Source organism: Narcine bancroftii, chromosome 8, assembly GCF_036971445.1.
Source record: "Narcine bancroftii isolate sNarBan1 chromosome 8, sNarBan1.hap1, whole genome shotgun sequence".
In the NCBI taxonomy this organism is placed as follows: domain Eukaryota; kingdom Metazoa; phylum Chordata; class Chondrichthyes; order Torpediniformes; family Narcinidae; genus Narcine; species Narcine bancroftii.
Window position 1 is genome coordinate 73,229,039 of NC_091476.1, and position 16,106 is coordinate 73,245,144.

Genomic DNA, 16,106 nt, shown 5'->3' on the forward strand with positions numbered 1-16,106 from the left:
TACCGAAAGAAAATAGATACACACACCGAGAGCAGTTCAGTCCATCCTGGAATTAAGAACTGCTCAGGGCTCATCTCTTTATTTCGGCGAAACATCTTGAGACCAATCCTGCTCGCAGCGCCAATTGTCTTGGGTAAACTTATACCTCTCACTTTGTTCATTTTAGATTGGTCACAGTGTTTGAACTACCGAAAGAAAATAGATACACACACCGAGAGCAGTTCAGTCCATCCTGGAATTAAGAACTGCTCAGGGCTCACCTCTTTCTTTCGGCGAAACATCTTGAGACCAATCCTGCTCGCAGCGCCAATTGTCTTGGGTAAACTTATACCTCTCACTTTGTTCATTTTAGATTGGTCACAGTGTTTGAACTACCGAAAGAAAATAGATACACACACCGAGAGCAGTTCAGTCCATCCTGGAATTAAGAACTGCTCAGGGCTCACCTCTTTCTTTCGGCGAAACATCTTGAGACCAACCCTGCTCGCTGCGCCAATTGTCTTTGGAAGTCCATCCTGGAATCAAGAACTGCTCAGGGCTCACCTCTTTCTTTCGGCGAAACATCTTGAGACCAATCCTGCTCGCAGCGCCAATTGTCTTGGGTAAACTTATACCTCTCATTTTGTTTGTTTTAGATTGGTCACAGTGTTTGAACTACCAAAAGAAAATAGGTGAGCCCTGAGCAGTTCTTGATTCCAGGATGGACTTCCAAAGACAATTGGCGCAGCGAGCAGGGTTGGTTTCAAGATGTTTCGCCGAAAGAAAGAGGTGAGCTCTGAGCAGTTCTTGATTCCAGGATGGACTGAACTGCTCTCGGTGTGTGTGTCTATTTTCTTTCGGTAGCTCAAACACTGTGACCAATCTAAAACGAACAAAATGAGAAGTATAAGTTTACCCAAGACAATTGGCGCAGCGAGCAGGGTTGGTCTCAAGATATTTCGCCGAAAGAAAGAGGTGAACCCTGAGCAGTTCTTGATCAGCTTTTGAATTTGCAATAAACATTTGTATAATCTGAACTGCTCTCGGTGTGTGTGTCTATTTTCTTTCGGTAGTTCAAACACTGTGACCAATCTAAAACGAACAAAATAAGAGGTATAAGTTTACCCAGGACAGGGTCTTGGACATTTTGACGGACACAGTTGGGCACTGGGCATTTTAGCCCGCCTGCCCCACTCACCATCTGCCGTCTAACTCTGCACTTCCTGAACCCCCTGCATTGCAGAAACTCCCTGCCCCCCCCCTCACAGGAAAACATTCCCCCAGCAAACAAGGACTTTTCATAGCTGATAGCGATATATTTAAATTATTAAAACAATCGAAAACAAGGGCTTTTGGTAAATTATAATGTATATTTATTCTGTTTAAGTACATATAATGGAATATATAATTAATTGAATTTAAAATTATTAAAAAATAAAAACACTTGTTAAAAACAACCCAGTTGTTAAAAAAAATTAAAAGTATTAAAAATGATTTATTTAAAAAAATTAATTGATTGTCAAAATTATGGTGAATGGCTCATATAACAGTAAATCCTGAAACACCGGGGGTTCAGGCAGTGCTGCAACACTTGGAGTTCAATGCTGGGGGCAGTAGCAGAAGATGAGTGGAGCGGGGAGCTGGCCCAGTGCCAAAATGCCCAAAGGGCTACTAAAGTCTCTTCTTTTTGCCCAACTGTGGACGCCAATGTGTCCGATTCCGGACTATTGTGGAGTAGGTTTACATGGGTTGGCATGACATCATAGGCTGAAGGGCCTACGCTATTCTGTGTTCCAATAGAGATAGAATAAATCTTCAGTTATCCTGCAAGCAAAATGTGACTTGGCAATCACACAGACCATTCCGTGATGTTGGACAGTCCCTGATTTGTGGAACAAGGGGGAGGTTCAAGGGCCTGACATGTGTTGGAAAGGGCCCGTCCTTGAACCTAGGCGTGCTGGTCTTCACATTGTGTAGCTGATGGTGCGCTCCCCTCTTAGACATCTAATAGACATCTAAATTCCAGAAATTTATTGGTCCAATTGACCAAAACACCCTCCGAATGTCAGTCCTGACACCTCTGTTGCAATCGCTTTGTCAGTCCTCCCTCCAGGTAAAAGATGCAAAAACTGTGCATTGAATATGATCTCACCAAGACGCTGAACAGCTCCTTCAGAGATAACAATAAATAACCACTGTTTCGGGCTTGAGCCCTTCAAGGTCTGAGCAAATTGTATACTGTTGTGCGAACAAAATTAGTTTCTCCAGCATTGTGGTTTTTTTACTGAAAGGAATTTCAGCGACGTCATGTATATGAACGTGGGGCCTATCAATCTTATCCCGCTGAGCATTTGCCCTCAACCTTTCACCTCCTGCTTTTTTACCTGCCCCTCCCCCTCAGCTGTTTTGTTCACCTTTATCTTTGCTACATAAAGTAGCTGAGCTTCTCCAGCGTTGCGTTCTTTCTCAAATCACGATGTGTACAGACGTTTGTGCTTTACTCTTGCTTTTTAGGCAGCTGGTGTACAAGGACATGCCAGTTTCTGTGTTCCAAATCTTTCCCATCTCTGAACATCATTCGTCCTTCTGCTTCAGAACTATGGTGGATGACCTTGCGTTTATCCACTTCTCCCATGTTTTTTTTCTCCCCGACTCTCCCAACTTGTCCAAACACACAGAGCGGGTCTCTGCAAATTCACCCCCAGTGCCGAATTGTGCTTTGGCCTGCCCTCTGCTCCATTCCTTTCTCCCTTTCCTGTCCGTCGACCACCTCAGTCCAGGCCAGTAATTTTACCCTCACTCGACGTGCTTTCACTCTGCACCCTAACCTCTTTGGAAGGACCTCTCTCAAAAGCTTTCTGAAAATCCAAACACCTCACACCCCCTCATTCTCCTTCATGGGCGGCAGGACTAAGATCAGAATGAGAATTTATTGTTGTGAACGTGTCACGAGATTCATTGTTTTGTGGCAGCATCACAGAGCAGACATTTGTATACACCACCTTACAAAATACATAAAAATAATGCACAAAAAAGACAAAGTGAGGCAGTGTCTGTGGTTCATTGATAATTCAGGAATCTGATGGCAGAGGGGAAGAAACTGTCCTTGTGCGGCCAAGTGCTTATCCTGTAACTTTTTTCCCAACAGTCATAGTGTGAAAAGGGCATGGCCTGGGTGGTGGGGGTCCTTGAGGATAGAGGCTGCTTTCTTAAGGCACCGCCTCATGTCAATGTCCTCTATGGAGTGAGGTCTGGTGCCCGTGATGTCGCAGGCTGAGTTAACGACCCTCTGGAGTTTATTCTTGTCCTGAGATTTGGCACCTCCATACCAGGCAGTGATGTAGCCAGCCAGAATGCTCTCCACAAGTCACCTGTAGAAGTTTTACAGAGTATTTGTTGACCTACCGAATCTCCTCAAACACCTCACAAAGTATAGCCACTGCTAGGCCTCTTTGTGATTGCAACGACATGGAGGCTCCGAGGCAAATCTTCAGAGATGTTGACATCCAGGAATTTAAAGTTCTTGACCTTCTCTATTGTTGACCCCACGATGGGGACTGGGTCGTGTTCTCCTGTCTCCCTCCTGAAGTCCCCCATCATCCCCTTGGTTTGGCTAACATTGAGTGCAAGGTTGTTGATGTGACAACACTCAACAAGCTAATCTATCCCCCTCCTGTACACTTCCTCATTCCCCCTCTGTGATCCTGCTGACAACTGTGGTGTTATCAGCAAATTTGTAGATGGGAGGAAAGGCTGGATAACTACCTTGGTCTCAGAGCCAACAAGACCAAAGAGTGATTTTAGAAAGGGGAGTGCGAGGGACCACGCACCTGTCTTCACTGAAGGGATGGCAGCGGAGAGGGTTAGTCCACACATTGGAGGACCTCTCTTTGGAGCTAGCACATCAAGCCACTTGTGAAGAATGCGCACTAAACTTTCCAAGAAGTCTGAGGAGATTTAGAATGTCATCAAATACTCTTGTCGAACAGCTGCAGGTGTTCAATGGTGGCATCATGGCCTGGTTTGGGAGTTTGACTGCCCAGGAACGCAGAGCAACATAAAGCTAGCCAAGTCCACCTCAGGCACCAACCTCCCGTCCATTACAGAGGCACTACCTCAAGAAGGCAGCCAACAACTCCTAAATTTAAGTACTTGGTCACTGTCTGGGAGGATCTTTCCTGGGACCCAACATGCCAATGGTGTCGTGAAGAAAGTACATCCGCGCCTCTACTTCCTCAGGAATTTGTGGAGGTTTGGTACGACATCGGAAACCTGGGCAAATTTCTACAGAGGTGTTGAAAGTGGCTGACTGGCTGCATCACAGTCTGGCCTGGGGAATACTGATACTCCCGAGTGAAAGCCCTGCAAAAGGTAGTGGATACAGCCCAGCACATTATAACTAAAACCATCCCCACCATCAAGAATATCTGCAGTCAGAGAGCAGCAGCGATCTTCAAGGATCCACACCACCAGCACATGCTTTTCTCGCTGCTGGGATCAGAAAAGAGGTATCGGTGCCACAAGACTCACCCCACCAAGTTCAGGAACAGCTGCTCCCCCTCCACCATCAGACTCCTCAACGTCATACTCAATCAGGGACTCATTTAAGGACTTGGGCACTTTCGTGATTTTCTTATCTCTGTCAGTTCGTTTACATTTCTTTATCTGTTTACATGTAGGTTGAGTACAGTTGTTTAACTGCCAGTAAGTGGTAATTCTGCTTTGCCCACAGTAAAAAGAATCTCTGTTGTATGTGGTGTCATGTATGTACTCTGACAATGAATCTGAAATCTGACCATCAGAAAGGACCCCCATCACCCTGGTCACAACCTCTTCTCACTGTTTCCTTCAGGAAGAAGCCCGAAGACCAGTCCCGCACAGTTTGTATTCAGCAGCTATCAGGCCATTGAACTTCCCCGTCCATCCCTAACCACACACTACTCCCGAGGCCACTAAAAGAACGTGCATTCCGACTAGTTGCACCACTGTCTGGTACGGAGGTGCCGATGCTCAAGACAGGAAGACACTGCAGAGAGCTGTAAACTTGGCCAGAGCCATCATGGACATCAATCTTCACTCCATCAAGGACAGCAGCAAGGGGCAGTGTCTGAAGAAGGCAGGCTCTATCCCCAAGGGCCCCCACCACTCAGGCCATGCCCTCTTACTGCTGCCATGTGCATTGAGCCCCCAACGATACAAAAACAGCATCTTCCCCTCCGCCATCAGATTTCTGAAAGCACATTGAATCACAGACATGACCTCATTTTCTTATTTTGTTGCACTAAATTATTCTTTTTTAAATGTAGTTTATTGCAATATTTGTACGTGTCATGTTGCAAAACAATGAATTTGAAGTTTATTGTCAGAATTCATACATGACATCACATATAACCCTGAGATTCCTTTTCTTGCAGGCACGGCAGAATTACCACATATTAGCAATGTAAAAAAAACTATACTCGCATGTAGACAAATAAAGAAATGTAAACAAACTGCAATCCAGAGAGGGGGGAGAAACACTAAAGTGCACAAGTCAGAGTTCTTAAATGAGTCCCTGGTTGAGTTTGTTATTGAGGAGTCTGATGGTGGAGGGGGAGCAGCTATTCCTGAACCTGGTGGAGCGAGTCTTGTGGCACCGAGACCTCTTTCCTGATGGCAGCAGCAAGAACAGAGTGGGTGCTTGATGATCGCTGCTGCTCTCCCAACGCAGCGTTCCCTGTAGATGTTCTCGATGGTGGGGAGGTTTTTACCTGCAATGTCATGGGCTGTGTCCGCGACCTTTTGCAGGGCTCTATCCTCAGGGATATTGGTGTCCCCATACCAGTCCGTGAATCAGCCAGTCAGTATACTATCCACCGCACCTCTGTAGAAATTTGCCGAGGTTTCCAGTGTTGTACTGAAACTCTGCAAACTCCTGAGGAAGTCAAGGCGCTGACGTGCTTTCTTCACGACTCCCAAGCACTTAAATGTGCCCACCCTCCCCACTTCTGGTCTCCCACATTGATATGTTCATGACAATAAATTCTGATTCTGAACATCACTTTCATTCTTATACTAACTGACTGAATTCTTATTTGTCTTTTATATTAGTTAATAAATATCAAAGATAAGTTGACAAATAATGAGGAAAAATATTATAGTTTTGTAGACAAATAATGGGGTAAGATATAGTTTGTTGTAGGTGTATCTTAGCAGTGTAGCTGCAGGATTTTGGTGCATCTGAACACTGTCCTTGCTTATGCGACAATAAACATCATCATCTTGGAATTAAGGAGAGGGAATCTCTCTGAGACCAAAGAATTCCAACTGGATGACACAGGTCATCCAATGGGGTAACTCATAGTGTCATCTCCCCCCCCCCCCACCCTTCCCCATGGACTTCATCCCGTTCCAGACCATAGAGTAATGATTTTTTTGTACTAATGTTACTTGTAAATCGTAATTCCCGTATATCATTGACTATATAGTGAGATAAAGACTGAACACAATTAAACTGACACCTTTAAATTTCATATGCACAGCCTAAATATATTTACATCTACAGTGTTTCATGTGGTCAAAGTGAAAATTTGGTAAGAAAACAAATACTAACGACCACAATATTGTAGCTAAAATACCGGAAAATTTGACAAAATCAGCGACTATAAAAACCCCAGCAGCAACAAAAACAACAGTGCTTGCTTATTTCCATGTGCATACAGAACCACGCGATTCGAAGCGTCGTTGTTATTGGGTAATAACGACAGCGCGTTAAAAGGTTTAAAAAGTAAATGAGCGTTGGGTTTTAGCTTCATCGGTGTATTGATACATGGAAGCTGAGCTGACAAAAAATGTTTTTGTTGTTATCACTAACTACGGGGATAGTTTTATAAAAAAAATAATAAATTTCTGCTGAAACATGGCACAAATATTTTATAGACAGTCAGTTTGGTGTCACCACCCCCCCCCCCCCCCGATGGTGCCACCCGGGGTGGTCCGCACCCCCCTAGTGAAGCCAGTGGGATGAATGTTCCCAAGGTTGTGGGCATTCAGGCAAGGGGAATTGCAGATTAAGGAGAAAGGGGAAGCCACAAACCTCTTCCCAGAGGGTAGGGAAGTTGTGGAACTCCTTGCCACAGAGAGTTGCTGAGGATGGTTCATTTGATATATTCAGAAGGGAGGTGGATGTGATCCCTTATGGCTAAAGAGATCGAGCAGCCTGGAACTATCGTCACTGGTGTTTAGAAGGATGGGGAGGGGGTGGAATCTTGTAGAAACATACAGATAAACCCCGCTTTACGAATACTTGATCTACACCAATTTGCTTTTACGGGGAAATGTGGCGAGAGCAGCGAGCCGTTATCGAGGCTGCATGTGCACCTCGAACAGCTCCTTCCCTGGGAACTACACTGAGATGTCAATAGATGACCCTCTTCCTTTCTCTCTCCTACATCCTGTACCTCCCACTATCCCAACCTCCAAAGACTCAGCCTAACAACACTGTACATACATAATTTCTACTCTATAGACTATTTATCACATCATTCCTGCTTTTAATAAATATTAGGCTTTATGTGTTACTTGGAAGGTTATTTTTAGGGTCTGGGAATGCTCAAAAAAATTTCCTTTAGAAGCCAATGGTAATGGTTTCACTTTATGCCATTTCGGCTATAGTCTCGTAAAGTGGGGTATACCTGTAACATGATGAAAGAAGCAGGGAGGTTGTTTCCCGGCCGGTGAATCTGGAATGAGGGGACATTGCCTCAAGGTTCAGGATGGAGATGAGGAGGAACTGCTTCTCCCAGTCACAGTGAATTGGTGGAATTCTCTGCCCAAGGAAGTAGTGGGTGCTGTCTCAGTGAATGCGATTAAGACACAGTTAGATTTTTGAAGAGTATTAGAATTAAGCGTTTTGGGGAAGGGGACGGGCAATTGGAGCCAAGTCCGCGGGAAGATCAGTTGTGATTTCATTGAGTGGGGGAGCAGGGTCGAAGAGTTGGATGGTTGGCTCCTTGTTCTTCTCCCCCCTTATCTCAGACAAGGGCTCTTCCATGATCCCAGCAAAACAACTCCTTGTCCTTGCTGGCATGTCCTGAATCCTGCAGGGAAATGATCAGTCCAGCGACCTATTGAAAGCAGCTGGGAGTCAGTAAAAGTCCCTGAACCCATCTCCTCTCTCGTAATCCTGCCTTTTCTCCCCTCCCTCCTTCCTCCTTCCTCTGTTTCTCTCTTCCCCTCTTTCCCATCTCTTCCTTCCCTTCCACCCCTCTCCTTCCCTTCCCTTTAATGCTCCCCTCACTACCCACCCATTCTTTCCCTCTGTCCTTTTTCCACTCTCCTCTGTCCTTTTTCCACTCTCCTTGCTTCTCTCCCCAACCCTCCCCCACTCCTTTTCTCTCTCTCTCCTCCTCTGCCCATCCTCTCCTCCTCACTGCAGGAATTCTCTCTCCCTGAAGGATACCTTTCTTTGGCTCCCTCTCCTCAGTCAGAGCCTCCCTCCTTCTCAGTTTCTGTTTAACTTCCCAGAGCAAGTGGCTTGTTGACCTGACAGGTTTGATGAACTGCCGACAGATGCTTGGCGACCTGACCTTACATGGTGAGCTTTATACACTCCTTCACTCCATTCCTTAATGGGCTGACCCTGCCTGAGCTCATCGAGATGCACTGGGAGCACTGGTAAGGGAGTGGGGGGGAGTGTGGGGAATAGAGGAGGTGGAGTGGGGATCAGGAGAGGGAGGAGAGAGATCAGGGAGTGGAATTAAGCCATAAAGGGAGAGAAAGGAGCTGGGGAGAGAATGAGAGGGTTTGTGGAAAGAGAGAACTGGTGTAGATCAATGGGAAGTGTTGGGAGGTGAAATATCAAGGGGCAGAGGGTGAGGGAGGAGAGAGATAGAAATAAAGGAGGGAGGAAATAGAGGAAGAGAAAGACCATTAGGAGCAGAATTGAACCATTTGATTCTCAAATAAGACCATAAGGCATGGGAGCAGAAATGGGCCATTCAGCCCATTGAGTCTGCCCCACCATTTAATCATGAGCTGATCCATGTTCCCATTGCCCAGCCTTCTCCCCTTAAGCTTTGATGCCTTGGCTAATCAACAACCTGCCTTAAATACATCCAATGACCCAGCGTCCGGAACCACCTGTGAGAATAAATTCCACAGACCCCCCCACCCCAGCTGAAGAAATCCCTCCACAGATGCCCTTCAATCCTGAAGCTGCACCCTCTTGTTTCCATCATGGGAAACAACCTCTGTCCACACCTTTCAACAGTCAAAATGTTTCAATGAGCTATCTCTACCACCCTCCCCTCCCACCACTCCCCACTATTCTCCTAAATTCCAACGAATATAATCTATTCAATTAAATAACCATATAAAAGTTTATGGTATGGAAACAGGCCATCTCGGCCCTACAAGTCCACACCAGTGAACTCAAATCCATTCTCCTTCCTCCTCCTCATTACATAGAAAGTTGCAGCACAGTTCAGGCCCTTCGGACCACGTTGTTGTGCTGACCTATATAAACTTACTCAACAAACAACCATCCCTACTTCACATTCATACCCATTTTCCTTGCATCCAGGTACCTATCTAAGAGTCTTTTAAATGTCCCCTATTGTACCAACCTCCTCCACCACCCCCAGCAATGCATTCCAGGCACCCACAACTTTCTGTGTGTAACAGCTGACCCCTGACATCTCCCTGAAACTTTCCTCCCCTCACCTTGTACACATGTCCTCTGGTGTTTGCTATTCCCACCCTGGAAAAAAGGTGCCGGCTATCCACCTTATCTACGCCTCTCATAATCTTGTAGACCTCTATTAAGTCACCTCTCATTCTTCTTCACTCTGAAGAGCCCTGGCTCTGCTAACCTTTGCCTCATGATATATTCTCCAATCCAGTTATCAACCTTGTAAATCTCTGCTCCCTCTCTAAATCTTCTATATCCTTCCTGTAATGAAGTGAGCAGAATTGAACACAATATTCCAAGAGGGGTCACACCAGAGCATAACCTTTGACACCCTCACTAAGCACAAAGCTATCAAACTCCACTTAAAATCTGCCCAATGTCTCGGCCTCCACAGCCATCTGTGGCAACGAATTTCACAGACTCTCTGGCTGAAGAAAAATCTTGTTTCCATTCTAGAGGGATGTCCTTGTATTCCGAGGCTGGGCCCTCTGGTCCGAGACTCTCCCACATCTGGAAACATCTTCCCCACATCCACCCTTTCCACCCCTTTCAATATCTGGTGGGTTTGATGAGAACATTGATAGGGGTAAATTCAGAAAGGGAAGCAGATGGAGAGAGAGAAAGGAGGAACTGGAGATGAAAATAAGGTAAGAGGAAAGGAGAATGATAGAAGGAAACAGAGATGGAAGAGAAATGGGCAGTGATGAGGAGATATCAAAGGCTTTGATATCTGGTCAGCTGATACCTCTACTCTGTTTTCATTCTTGGGGTTCTCCCCGATCATGGGGTGACTGAAAATCGCTTTTCATCCCCCTGGTTGGTATCTGGACCCGATCTCAACAGGGAGGGGAGTTGGGGGTTAAATGTGCCTGCCTCTCGGGAGGCAGCACTGAGCCTGGATAGTCGACGGCAGACTCTGTGAAGCGTCATTCGGAGCAGGTTCCCTCTGCTCCCTCAGCAGGCATTCTGATCCTCCCCTGGAATCCCATCTCGCATGCACCCAATCCTGGGCCAGCCTTGGGATCTCCAGCTCCTCTCCCGCCAGCTCCAGCATAAGATGTGTGTAGTGGGATCTTGCCGCTGTCGTGGCCACACTTCAGCACGATCACTAAGTGGAAGGGGAAGTCGCTATAGAAATGCATGCTGGGGCTTTCTTTTGAGGGGGGCGCAGAACTGCTGCCTCATAGTTCTGAAGACCCTGGTTCGATCCCCACCTCAGGTGCTGTTTGAGTGGAATTTGCAAGCTCTCCCTGTGACCCCGTAGAACCCCAGTCGCTTACATCCCTACTATGTACAGTGTTAGTAGTTCAATCAACTACTATGTATCCCTCCTCATCTCGTGTGCAGGTAAAGGGGTAGATTGGGGAGGGGAGAGATGGGAATTTGGGGAAGAGTGGGCAGCAGCGGTTGGATTGCTCATCTGGAAGCCGTCCTGGACTTGGGATGAGCGGCCTGCATCAGGTGAAGTGTGTGGGTTTCCATGAAGAGGGAAGTGGATGGAGAGATGATCAAGTGCCTGCTTTGTTTCCAGACGGTGTCATGTTTGAGAGGAAATGTGGTGGAAGTGGAGTGCATGGACTAACTCCCCTCGCGGGAGTGGGTTATGTTCTGTCACACTCCTGACCTGTGCTTTGGAAGTGGGAGAAATGTGGTGAATGTGGACTAACTTCACTCAGATGTGTGGGTAGTGTTCCGTCACATGCCTGACCTGTTTCGTGCATGTGGGGGACAATGTGTTGGATGTGGAGTGCATGGACTAATTCCCACAGGGGAGTGTCCTATCACACTCCTGACTGGTGCCTTGGAGATATGGAGGATGTGGAGAGCATGGAAGAATTCCCCATGAGAGTGGGGAGTGTCCAGTTCATACTCCTGAACTGTGTCTTGTAAGTGGGGGGAAATGTGGATGTGGAGTGCATGGACTAACTCCACCCAGGTGAGTGTGCAATGTCCCGTCCCTTTCCTGTGCCCTGTATGTGGAGGAGGGAACTGGGTGTTTCGAGGAGAGTCACTCCCTGCAGGAGCCCTGACTTTTGACCTCCCACCCTGGGATTCATGCATCTGGTCTCACATCACAGTGAGGTGGGGGGCTGGTGAACACAATCCCACACTGGGGAGGGGGTGGAAGGTGTGTAGAGAGAGAGCAGAACAGGGGACGGGTGTTGGGGTTTTTGGAGAAGGTGGCATTGAGGTGTTGGTGTCTGTGTAGTGGGATGTTGGAGACGGGGTGCGGGGCTCTGGGGAGGATGGTAAAGGGACTGAGGATCAAAGAGACTTAACACTGACCAGCGCTGCTGCCTCTCCCCCCCACAGACCTTCACTGCCTGGTGTAACTCCCACCTCCGGAAAGCTGGGACCCAGATCGAGAACATCGAGGAGGATTTCCGCAATGGACTCAAACTTATGCTGCTCCTTGAGGTCATCTCAGGTGGGCTCCTGCCTCACCTCCTGCACAGTTCCCACTGCTCATCCCTGGATAATTCTCTCTGCTCATCCCCGGATCATTCCCACTGCTCGTCCCTGGATCATTCCCACTGCTCGTCCCCCCCCCCCCGCACACCCCCTCCCTGGATAATTCCCTCCGCTTGTCCCCGGATAATTCCCTCTTCCTGTCCCTGGATAATTCCCTCTGCCCGTCCCTGGATAATTCTCTCTCCCCCCCCCCCGCCCCCCCGGATAATTCCACTGTTCCATCGACTCCAAAGGAGAAGCTGGCATGAGGGGCATGGGGTATGCTGGGGGGGTGGGTGAGGGGTCTATGTGGATTACAGAGCAGTTGGGAAGGAGATGAGATGGGGCATGGACTGAGCAAGAAGCTGACTGATCACAGAGTGACATGCACACCTGCGCATGGACCCTCACACCGACCCATGCACGGATCCTCACACTGACCCACACCCGGACCCTCACATTGACCCATACAATGATCGGCCTTCACTCTGTTTACGCACGGGCCCTCACGTTGACCCATACAATAACTGACCCTCACTGTGTTTGTGTTCCAGGAGAGCGTCTGCCAAAACCCGACAAGGGCAAAATGCGTTTCCACAAGATCGCCAATGTCAACAAGGCCCTGGACTACATCGCCAGCAAGGGGGTCAAACTGGTGTCCATCGGGGCAGAGGGTATGTGTTCACCCCCAACACTCCCTCCCCTTCCCTCCACCCCATCCCCACTCCTCCCTATCCCTTCCCCCTCTCCTTCCCCTCCATCCCCTCCCCAGCCCTCCATTCCCCTTCCCCTCTATCCCTCCCTTCCCTGGTATCACACCCCTTTCCCATCCAACCCTCCCCCTCCCCTCCATCCCTTCCCTAGGCCTCCATCACCCCTCCACTATCCTCTACCCCTCCCCTCAATCTCCTCCCCCTTCTCCTCCACCCCATCCCTTCCCCCCTCCCCTCTATCTATGCCCATCCCCTCCCTTCTCAAACCCGGCCAACCTACTCTACTATCTCCTCCACTGAATTTCCCTCTTCCTGTGCAGAAATCGTGGATGGCAACTTGAAGATGACCTTGGGGATGATCTGGACCATTATTCTCCGATTTGCAATTCAAGACATCTCTGTGGAAGGTGAGCACGGCTGCCATCTTGCACCATTGCCCTGCACTGATTTGCTGGGCAGGAGGACTGCTGATTGGTTACAGTTGAGTGCCAAATGAGAGCCCCGTTGGAATTGTGAGCTGGATCCCATTGGATGGCGGGCAACAGCAATGGAGGGGGCATCGTGGGCCATGATTGGTTGCAATGGTGGGGTGATAGGGCAGAGTTGATTGCGAGTTAGGCTGAGGGAGTCTCGTTCAGCGCAGGGGTCTGAGGTCTACACCCTTAGACTGCGCGGTGGTTTCCATGGCGACCTCTGACCAGCGGCCTGCCTTTCAGAAACCTCGGCCAAGGAAGGGCTGCTGCTGTGGTGCCAGCGGAAGACCGCTCCATACCGGAATGTCAACGTGCAGAACTTCCACATCAGGTGAGGGCCAATGCTCCAGCCCCTTGTCACTGCCACAAGGCCCGTCCGGAGCCTCCGAGGGCAGCCCTGGCCTGGGGGAAGGCTGAGGTCAGGCCCCAGTGGGTGGTGATGAGAAGGTGGGAGATCGGGGGGCGGTGATGAGGTGGGTGGGGTGGGAGATCAGGGGGTGATGATGGGTAGGGTTGGAAATCAGGATTGGTATTGAGGGAGTGGGAGATCGGGGCTGGCGATAGGTGAATGGTGTTGGGTGAGGTGGGAGAGAGGGGGTGGTAATGGGTGGGGTGAGGGAGTGGTGATGAGTGTGGTTGGAGGTCATGGGTGGTGATGTTGGCAATGTCTTGCATTGGTAAAAGGTAAGTGGGGGAAAGATGGGAGGGAGTGGTCGGGCTTCTGCATAGCCCAACGAGCTATGTTTGACAAAGATCCACTTCTCCCCGCCACCCCAACTTCCCTCCATCTCTCCCTTTCCCCTCCCCTTCCCTTCCCCTCTCCTTTCGTCCCTTCTTTCCTTTCCTTTCCTTGTCTTCCCCTTTCCTCTTCCCTTCTCCCTTACCCACCCCTTCTCCCTTACCTATCCCTTCTTCCTTCCTCCCCTTCTCTCCCCTTCCCATTCCTCCCCTCCATCCTCCTCTCCTCTCCCCTCATCTCCTTCCCTCTCCCTTCTCCCCCCTCCCCCTACATCCCACTACAGCTGGAAGGATGGCCTTGCACTGTGCGCCCTGATCCACAGGCACCGACCTGACCTGATTGACTACTCCAAACTGCGAAAGGTTTGTGTCTCTGCCCCTCTCAAACTGCCCCTAACCCTCACTCCACTCCTCCCAACACCACCCTCGCACCATCAGTAAACATAGGAGCAGAAATAGGCCATTCAGCCCATCGAGTCTGCCCCGCCATTCAATCATGATCTGATCCATTTTCCCACTCAGGCCTACTGTCCAGCCTTCTCCCCTTAACCTGGCTAATCAAGAACCTATCAATCTCTGCCTTAAATACGCCCAATGATCTGCCCTCCACAGCCACCTGTGGCAATAAATTCCACAGATTCACCACCCTTCAGCATCCCTCCGCATCTCTGTTCTGAGCAGACGCCCTTCAATCCTGAAGCTGTGCCCTCTTGTCCTGGACACTCCCACCCGTGGGGAAACAACCTTTCTATGTCGACTCTGTCCACGCCTTTCAACATTTGAAATGTTTCAATGACATCCCCCCACCCCTGTTCTCCTAAATTCCAACAAGTTAAAGCCAAAGAGCCATCAAATGCTCCTCACACGATAACCCCCTCATTCCTTGAATCATCCTCTCCAATGTCAGCCCATCCTTTCTTAAACGAGGAGTCCAAAACTGCTCACAATTCTCCACGTGAGGCCTCACCAGGGCCTGATAAAGTGTCAGCATGCCATCCATACTCTTTTATTCTATTCCTCTTGAAATGAATGCCAGTGTTGCATTTGCCTTCTTCACCATTGACTCAACAGGCTCTTCTAAATGAGGACTCCCAGGTCCCTTTGCATCAGCATATTTTCAATTTTCTCAAATAAAATCCGCTTGCCCATTTATTTTTTCAACCACTGTGCACTTTTCAAACATTGCATTTAATTTGCCACTTCCCTGCCCCTTCTCCTCATGTCTTAGTCCTTCTGCAGCCTCCCTGTTTCCTCCATCTCCCTTCGCATCATCCACAAACTTGGCCGCAAAGCTGTTCATTCCGTCAACCAAGTCATTGATGTGCAACATCAAAACCCCATCCCCTGAAGGAGTCATGTGATGGAGTAGTGGCCAGTAGGGGAACTCCAGCCCTCTCCAGAAAAGTAAAAAAAAGATAGAGAAAAAAAAAGGCACAAACATAAAAACCATAACAAAGTGAAAGTAAAAGTATGGAGAAAATGGCAGCGAAGAAAGAAAAACCAAAAACAACGGGAAGAAAAGAAGAAGGAAGGACGTCGGAAGAGGAAGGTGAAGGCCTTACCGTTACGAGGAGGCCCGCCGTGGAGAGAGAAGCCCGAGGTCAGTGGAAACCCCGAACTCGGGACTACAAAAATGGCTCACGGAGCCAAACAAAAGTGCGCAACCGCACATGCGCAAATCCTCTAACACTGACGGGAGGGGGGACCAGCTAAGGAGTAAATCTCCACAGCTGAAACAGACATCTACAACACAACAGCAAGAGGAAAACATAGAAAATAACGAGAGCAAGAAAGAAGAGAATAAAAATAAGAAATCAAAGAAACAACAGATGACCAACCCAGAGGAACAAGACCAACACCAAGACACTTTTAATAAAAATAAGAAGACCAAAAATACCCAACAAAATAAAACAAACAACCCAACAAGAAAACCAGAAGAGACAGAGGTAAAGGACACAGATCCTGGAATGGACTCAGAAGAAGAGGAGGAAGAGCACAGAGAAATGGAAGATGAAGGGAAGGGCAAGTACATGGATATTTTTTTTTAAAGAATATATGGAATCAGTAAAAGAATGGCAGTCA

The 16,106-nt window shown here is 48.3% G+C and overlaps 1 protein-coding gene across 1 annotated transcript in view; it reads left to right on the forward strand.

The window, feature by feature from the left end:
• actn3a (actinin alpha 3a) overlaps positions 1-16,106 on the forward strand; it is a 45,693-nt gene that overhangs the window by 9,367 nt on the left and 20,220 nt on the right. The window contains exons 2-6 of the mRNA XM_069894073.1: positions 11,963-12,077; positions 12,655-12,774; positions 13,134-13,220; positions 13,530-13,617; positions 14,309-14,387. Of these exons, the coding sequence (XP_069750174.1) occupies positions 11,963-12,077; positions 12,655-12,774; positions 13,134-13,220; positions 13,530-13,617; positions 14,309-14,387 (489 nt within the window). The remainder of the gene's footprint in view (positions 1-11,962; positions 12,078-12,654; positions 12,775-13,133; positions 13,221-13,529; positions 13,618-14,308; positions 14,388-16,106) is intronic.